General features: G+C 41.3%; 1 protein-coding gene across 1 annotated transcript; it reads right to left on the bottom strand.

The window, feature by feature from the left end:
* Positions 1-6,455: 6,455 nt before the first annotated feature.
* LOC121956785 (neurogenic differentiation factor 2-like) lies at positions 6,456-8,231 on the bottom strand. The gene has a single exon (XM_042505168.1). It carries the CDS (start codon positions 8,220-8,222, stop codon positions 7,152-7,154), a length of 1,071 nt encoding a protein of 356 aa, XP_042361102.1. The 5' UTR covers positions 8,223-8,231; the 3' UTR covers positions 6,456-7,151.
* Positions 8,232-8,865: the final 634 nt, after the last annotated feature.

Raw genomic sequence — 8,865 nt, 5'->3', positions numbered from 1 at the left:
CCAATTACTGCTGCCCATGTGACCAGGGCATCATCCAACCCTATCATAACACACGCGCACGCACGCACACATGCCATCTGTGCAGACCAGCAACGACCCCCCCACCCCCACCCCTTCTGATCCAGTTGCGTCCCTGTGCAGTGCACGCTCCTACTTAACCTCCTAAACAGGGGCCAGCCACGCCTCTGAAACATAGAATGAAGACAGGTAAAGTGGGACAATTTTTGGTAAATTACCACGAAAAACACCTAAAAATCTGAATACTACCATAGGTATCACTTTTATAACTTGTTATAGTTCTCTGCTATATTTCTATGATGAAATTATGTTGTTAAATAATTTAGAGACTAAAGACCTTCAAACATGTCAAAAACTCTGGCCTCTCTCTACCAACATGTTCAGGTAAAATGGGACAGAAGGTAAGGTAAAGTGAGACAATCATGTTTTGTTTTTGTTTTTTGCTTTTTTGTTTTTTGTTTAAATAGGCTAGTTAAATCTGTTTAGCAGTTCAGTCAATAATCCATTAAATAATTCATGTACAAAATATTGTCCAACTTTCCTGCCCAGTTTTCCCTGTTCTCTCGCTGCCTGATTCCTTGGTGCCATATTGTCTAAAGTGGCAGACATGGACTCACAGCCTTAATTTTAATATTTTTTCAGTGACAAAAATACTCAAAATGTCTGAGATGTGATAGGCTGCCACACAGTAGCATCAGTCCTAATTTTATGACACCTAGTAGCTTAAAAACAGGCTGCTCTACTTCAGAAAAATGTCCCACTAGAGCTCATTTTTTGTCCCATTTTACCTGAATGCATTCAAAACCCAAACTTAAGTGTCATATGATAATATTTTTGTGTTTAAGTCAAACATTTAATAAAAAACAACACCATACAACCTTTTTTTTTTTTTTTTTGCTGTTTTACCGTAATTGTTTTAGATGCAGAACTCCAGCATTAGAAAACCAACTTGACACATAGCTTTCCTTGCATTTTCTGACCTATTTTTTTTAAAACTCTTTTCCCTTCCTGTAATATATTAGTTATATTAAATCAATAAAGTACTTTTTTTCACGTCAAGTACATTTTTAGCAACAGCTCGACAGTATTCTTGATGACTGGATGCTAATATTTAAAGAGCTCGAGATGTAAGACATTCTTTGTCCCATTTTACCTGATGTCCCACATCACCAGACTTAATCCCACCAAGACTCCGTGAGGATGTCGATGACGGAGAGCTGTACAGGTCATGAAGACTTTCTCACACAACTCTCTGAACAAACACTTCTCCCTGCAACATCTGGCACCACCCAAACCCCGGAAAAACCTATCTGGCCACCCGCCAAAGGCCTGAAACCTACCTGGCGCTCACCCGGATCTCCACCTTCACCCCCACTACCCGGTTCCTCCCTGCCCCCTTTACCCTCCTGCTCCCTCCTCCTGCAGCCCTTGTTTCTCCCCTGGCAGGACCTCCAGCAGTAGCGCACTCTCACTTCAGCTTCTGCCTCCTCTTCTGCCCCACTGGCCTTGCTGCAGCGCGCACCATTGTGTGATAACAAACAGATGTTGTGGAATTTCCTCTGAATGGACTGCCAGTGACAGGCCTGCTCCCTTGTCTGGCAATTTAGGGGCACACTGGCATACAGTCTGGCACTGAGGTTGGCCGAAGTCTGCACGATTGTTTCCTCTGTATACACATGAGCAGCATTTTCAGTGCGCACGCAGGTGCCAGATAACTTAACAATCTTTGTGCATGTAAATTATTCAAACGCATGTGTGTATGGGTGTGCATGTGATTTTTTTAAATCTCTGTCCAGTTCAGCATGTAGTTTGTTTTTTAATCACTGACAGATTGCAAATGCTCACAATCTCCTGACCAGATTATCTCTCCCCCCTCTCCCTCTGCATTGAGTCCTAAATGCCTTCATATTTAACATCCATATTATGAACTGATATCTGCATTCTGCAAAAACACTCAGTTATTATTTTTGCTAGACGTTAATTGGAATTCACACCATAATACTTGTGACATTTTGATAATCGCACTATTGACTGTTATGTCGGACAAACACTCTTGATTTTTTTTTTTCTCTCTACCAAGTTGAGTGAGAAAAAGAGTGGGCATGAACATGATAATTTAAACAGCGAGATTCATTCACTCACTTTTCATCCTGAGTGGAGCACAGAGTGTCAGTGGAAGTTTGTTTTTTTCTCTCTTCTTCTTAAGACTGGCTGAGTCTGTCTGCAAATGTAAGTTAGTCCTTGCAATTTGCAAAATTATGGCAATTAAAGTATTAAAGGATTAATTTACAAAAAAAGGGGGGGGATTCTTTAAATTTTGCGAAATCTTTCAGCTGGTGACCTAGCCTAATTAAAAATTATTAAAAATGGGGGAAAAAAACACCTGTGAATTCTCTCATATAAAACATATTTTCTTATTTTGTCTTTACTGAAGAAAGGTGTGACATAATTAGAGTTTTTGCTAATTTGATGACACTCTTTTATGATGTCACAACTTCTCTCTCTGGTACACACACACGCGCTTAATGTCCAAGCAGAGGCCTGCAAAAGTAAGGCGTTTTAATCTTTGAGTTAATATATAAATTATCTAATTGCAAGAATGATTAACAGTAATAACCAAGCCAAAGAAGTTTACCTGATGTAAGATTTTGGTATTTTTGCTTAATTAAATATTTGGTCCTTTAAAGCTGAAAAAAAGATTGTGCAAACTGCTGTAAAAACAACAGAATTTAATTAAAGTTTAATCCAAATTTGGGCATTCTTTCTTTAAAAGTTGGCCTCCGTGTGTGGATCAGTAGAAGTTTACCACATGTAAGGCCTGTTAACAACCACCGTGTAATTCCAGGGATGCAGCACAGCCTTCTTTCAATGCATGAGCTCGTGTACAACATAACATTAGAGGGAAATATGCATATTCATAGGCCAACTCTTTACAAAAAAAATCTGCCTTTCTGTTGTGTATCTGTGTGTGTGTGCGCGCGCTTGCGTGTGGCGAAGGGTTACTCAGGATGAGCGCTCTCGTTTTTAAACGTCCTGGATAATGAACAGATGCTGCAAAAATTAGGAAAGAAACATCGACTCCTCCCAGCAGTGCCACTTTGGCCCGGTGAACTGGCACACTGGCGCACACACTGGGTTGTCCTCTCCGGAGCTCCTGGTGCTGCTGCTGGGGAACATTAAGGGACTTGGCACGGCTCTCCTCCGCCAGCCTGCCAGCCTCTCTCTCTCTCACTCCCTCTCACTCTCTCCGGACTGTGGAGGAAGAGGAGGAGGTGGAGGAGGTGATGGTATGGGGGGGTCGGGGAGTATTTTGATAGATGCCCTCTCCCACTGCTCGCTGGCCTCTCTTCTGGGCTGGCTCCTTCAGAAATGCAACTTTTTTTTTTTTTTACTTTGCTGATGAGGCCAAAAAAAAGATAGAGGCCTAAAACTAACACAAAAAAGTGTAACACAAGCTTTTGGCTGGTCGGTTTGAAAACAGCCGGAGCTGCAGAACTGTGGTTTGAGTCCCAACCGGGACTCTCCCACTAAATGAATGCACTCACAGGTGGAAGCGCGTGCCAAATGGAACATGTGTGTAATTTAAGATAGTGGTTTTATATTGAACCTAGAGGACAGAAGTTTATCAAAATGAAAAACAGTGCCACGGAAACGAAAGGTAGCCTATAAAGCAGAATTTATTCCGTGATTAAAAATTATTAAAAATATTTCACGCACTGTATCGAACGTCCTGCTATGTGTAATGTTAATATTTTGTCAGTATTTTTGCCTTTTTTAAAGTGCATAAAACAAAATTTGCAGCAGCATGAACCTACAAGTGTAGGACTCAACCTTCAGAAATTATATTTTCATGAAAAAATAAGTTAAGTCATCTTTTAATCATTTACGCGTTATTTTTGCAATTATGCAGGCGGGACAGGAACATTTTCTTTATATATTTATTTATTTTTAATGTAATTAGGTGCTGTAAAATGTGACGATCTGTTGGCTGAAATTATCATATTATAGACTTTATCATGCACTCTAACTGTGCTAAAATTTAGTTGATGTTTTTTTTACACATTTTTTTTTAATGTAGCTATTTTACATCAATGTTTGCTTTTGGCTAAATATTATAAAGTCCTTGTTTTGCCATCCAAACTTTTAATATTGCATGTAAAGACACTGCATTTCTTTGGACAAGAAAAAATATTGGAGAGAATCATCAGAGAAAAAAATCTTGTGGATCTTTCACTTTAAAATTATTCCTACATTTGTGTGTAACAAAATTTTAGTAGTCTATAAAGGCTTCCCGGGCCGAAATCCACAACCCACTGCTGATACCCACGCAGTTTTATTTTGAATAAAATGAGTAATAAACTTCATAGTTAAGCTATTGCAGGTATTGATATTTATATTTGGATTTCTATTGGCCACAAACACTCGCTACCCAAAGCCTGTGTGTGTCCTTACAGCAGTGAGCACCCAGGACATTTTAGGGAACATATGGGTCCCGGGGCAGCGCTCCAAACCCAGCCAGGGTGGCAACGGCTGCCCCTTGCACGGTGTGTGTGTGTTTATGTGTGTGGTCACCAAGTGATATTTAATATTCATATGTCTCAGTAATCATTTAACTTTCCCTATGTGCAAAGTTAATGTGTGTGTTTACATATATTTATTAAAGATACAGATGTAGGCTAATTGATTTAAACAGCCTCAGATAAATAAATCCATATGTTTAGAATGCACATCCAAACCCATGTTTAAAATGCAGGACTATAAATATGAGATGTGTGTTTAAAGTTACAAGAGGTGAAGCTATGAATAATAATCATAATTTATATGTGATGTTTAATGCATTATCGAAAGACGACACAGATAGAATAACGAATATTTACATTTTGTCTCAGGTGTTAAAGTTGCACGACACAAAGTTTATTATTAATAGAATTTAAAAAGATAAAGAATTTTTCAACAATTAGGCCTTTTATTAATTTAAGGCTGATCAAAGGAATATATAATGCATCGAAAATAGTGATAAAATGGCGTGTTTTTATTATTTTTATGTCTGGATGTGACATTGGTTTGCTTTTCCCCCCTCACTTGTCATTAACGCATTGCTGTGAAACCAACAGACCTGCAAAGAAATATCAGGATTGGATCTAAAAATAACTCCTAAGACGTGTTCACAAGATTTTAAAATATAATGGTGTGAATAACAAGACCATTATTTGTTGCATTATTATCAGACCTCTTGTTTGGATTGTTTGGATTTTTACCAAATTTAGAGCTCAAACAGTCCGAGTCATGCGGCAGCTGCAGGAGCTCTCCGCGGTGCTGAAACTCTGTTATCTTGACGGTCAGTATGAAGCAGACCTCCATTACTATCCTGATGACCTTGAATGCAGGGATGGGCATCAGCTAACCTGCACTGTTTGCATTATTAACCCGTGTGACCAGACTCTAATCAAGCTGTATTCTCCAGCTAACTGGATCCAAATTTATACCAAATCCACTGTATTTTCCTCCTGCAGTCGCAGATTTTCAAAAGACTGCTTGTAATTTTGAGCTGTCTGTCAGATAAAAATGACGCATTGGCAACTTTGAGCTGTCTGTCAGATAAAAATGACGCATTGGCATCACTTCACTAAGAAGGATGACAAAACTGCCCTAAGTCGAAGGCCTTGAGGTTTTGTGAGGAGCTCCTGCAGGCTGTGGCATCAGACTCATATTATCCAATAACGAAAAAAAAAAAAAAAACTTGCTGCAGGTTAATGTTTAATTACCCTTTTAAATACAAATGTCCGATTAAAATCCCATGTAAAAAACAAGACAAAACAAAAAAACACCCGAGTTCTCAATTTACCGAGTAATTATATTTTTGTAAAGTTATTTAATGTTGTAGCCTATAATTAAATGCTGCTCGATAGGTGGGGAAAAAAATCAAGTTGCACATGTCTCATCAATCGCCATTTTATTTTACCACACAGTTGGTTGAATACAAACTTGAAAGACTTGAATTTTATGAAAAAATGTTCAGCAACACATGGGATCCCTTCATTTCCATTTACTATTAACATTAGTTACAAAAGAAAAGCAACACAATAAATACGTGCAATAATAACAATAATCATGATGATAATCATATTAATAATAATAATAATAATAATAATAATAACATAGCACTGCAAATAAAGGCGAAAATATTGAACCAAAATTGAGTTGAAAAACAAAATACAGTGCAATGGCTGAATGAATAAATAAGAGTTCAAAAACGCAAATGAGAAAAACGTCTGATTTCATTTACTCTGATGATTTTTTTTTTTCAATTTTTGGAAGTTGATTTTGGCCAGCCCACTGTCAGATTCGTGTGTGTGTGTGTGTGTGTGTGTGTGTGTGTGTGTGTGTGCGAGAGAGAGAGAGAGAGAGAGAGAGAGAGAGAGAGAGAGAGAGAGAGAGAGACATACAGCAGTGTCTTCCTGGGCCTTGTTGCCACGCTCTGTGGTCTCGTTGGGTTTTGCATAGATGCGAAACGATTGATTTGCTAGAGAACAGACTCTTCTGAAACAACCAAACTTGCACTTTTTCTAATCAGTACAGCTTTTTCCCTGTTAATTTCTTCAGATTTCAATATTTCCCCAAAACACCACAACCTCCCAAATCTCGCACGTTTGGGCGAGTAAATGTGATTTGCATTAGCTTGTTCATTGATTTATTTCTAATTTCCAAATATTAGAAAATTGCCACCAATGTCAAGATGTAGCCGTAGCCAGTGATGTAGTGGTAAATAAATAAGTGGGTAACTTTAAATCATCAAAACAACCACCGATACAAACACAAATCACGTTTTTAAGAAACATTTATATTTTTGATATTCCCTCGTCATCATAGATGTTGATATTTGTTTATCATTTTTCCTTTTAGGGTTTTATTGGATACATTCTGCTGCACAGAATCATTGTAGGCCATTACCCTCCACTACATCTCTGACTATAGCAAAAGAAAAAGAAAAGACGGAATAACTGAAAGAAAAACACTGAATGACAACGAGTGAAACATCTCTCCAGAACATCCTGGCAGGTAAGCTTTTTAAAAAGTGTGCCGTGGATAGATTGTTGATTGCAAAGAGGAGTCGCGCGATGGGCTTCTCATTTTTAATTGTGAAAAAACGCATTCAGTTCATCATACACGGGGGCCCGTTCGTGGTGTAAGTGCATGTCGTGGTAAGGCAGGACGTTTTCCGAGTGAATGCCGCTCCGGGCCCCCGAGGAGCCAAACACCAGGTTGTGTGGCCCCGTGGGTCTGGAGCCAGGCAGGCCGGAGTAATGCATAGAGTAGTGGTACCCCTTCTCGTTGTCGGGGGACGCAGAGCCTTGGTGCTTCAGGGAAAAGTTGCCATTGACGCACAGGGGCGGGCTCAGGGGCCCCTCATATTCGGGGCTGTTATACTCCGGGGACCCGCTCCCACCATACAGAGAGTCGTAAGCCGAGCAGTAGCCGTGCGTCCTCAGCGGATGCGAGTTCGAGCCCGGCTGGCAGTGGGGGCTTGAGAGGCGCGCGCACTGGTAGGGGTAGGAATGCATGGAGAAGGAGCCGGAGCCGTACCTCCCCCCATCCTGACACTGCTGCTCGGTTAGGAAGTTACGGGAGTTTAGCTGCAGGCATCCCGCCACCAGGTTGGTCGTGGGCTGGGAGAGCCCCTTGCACAGCGTCTGGACGTAGGACACAAGGTCGGGCCTTTTTCCAGAGCGCAATATCTCTGACAGGGCCCAGATATAGTTCTTGGCCAACCGCAGCGTCTCGATTTTGGAAAGTTTTTGCGTTTTGGAGTAGCAGGGAACCACTTTACGCAGATTGTCGAGCGCAGAGTTCAGATCGTGCATTCGGGTCCGCTCCCGCGCGTTGGCCTTTACCCGTCGCATCCTGGAGCGCTCGATGCGGGCCGGGGTCATTTTGCGCTTCTTGGGGCCTCTTTTCTTGGGCCTGTCCCCCTCTGTGTCCTCTCCGTCGTCCTCTTCTTCCACCTCGTCCTCGTCCTCGTCTTCCCCAGCGTGCTCGGAGTGCGTCCGGCTGCCTCCTCTCAGCTCGGATCCCTCCATGCCGTCCTGGGTGTCCTGATCCTCATCTTTGATCTTGGGGTCCTCGTCCTCGCTGTCCTCCGGCCAGCCCGAGTATTTCTGCACGTCGGGAAGCAGCGAGGGGTCACTGAAAAGCCTCGTCAACATTGTGGCTCTGAAGAGAGGAAAGGAGATCGAAAATGAGGCCTTTCAGTCATGCACACAGTGTCTATGTAAACGTAGAATAAAAAAAGAAGACAATAATTCTAGCAAAATTTCAGAAAAAAATGCAATCAAAAACTCACTTTTACGAACGTAAAATATTGCAAGTTCCAATTAAAATATTTTGATTGCAAGATGTCAGATCACCCAAAAAAATCAACACAGTTCCTTTTTCTTAGAAATATACCCGAGTCATTATTTTTGCCGAAAGGACAAATTGTGTAAATATGAAGGACATAAAAAAAACTGAACGAAATCAGCTCTTAAAGCTTTGCCCTGAGTTACAGCCAGACGGATCTCCATTTAATTCCCTGCTGTCATCCGTGTGCCCTGTCGCGTCCTCTCGCAGCGGGTCCCAGCGGCAGGGGCCACATTACAGGTCCCATGGGGGCCCCCACTTTCACTCCTCCTGACGCCCATATACACTCCTGGCTGCATTCCAGCACTATTCATCCACACCGTACACCTCTCCCCTCAGAGGAGGCGAAAAGGGGGATTTTATTTAATTGATAGGCTGTAGCTCCGTTTAAAGTCACGCTGATGATTAAATTAAGGCTCACAGACATGTCCTAAGCCAGGCTGTAAAAAG

Source organism: Plectropomus leopardus, chromosome 17, assembly GCF_008729295.1.
Source record: "Plectropomus leopardus isolate mb chromosome 17, YSFRI_Pleo_2.0, whole genome shotgun sequence".
In the NCBI taxonomy this organism is placed as follows: Eukaryota; Metazoa; Chordata; class Actinopteri; order Perciformes; family Serranidae; genus Plectropomus; species Plectropomus leopardus.
This window is presented reverse-complemented; position numbering and strand designations above follow the sequence as displayed.

What these genes read in the sequence shown, in the direction of transcription:
- LOC121956785 (XM_042505168.1), bottom strand. Translation starts at nt 8,222, where the DNA reads ATGTTGACGAGGCTTTTCAGTGACCCCTCGCTGCTTCCCGACGTGCAG.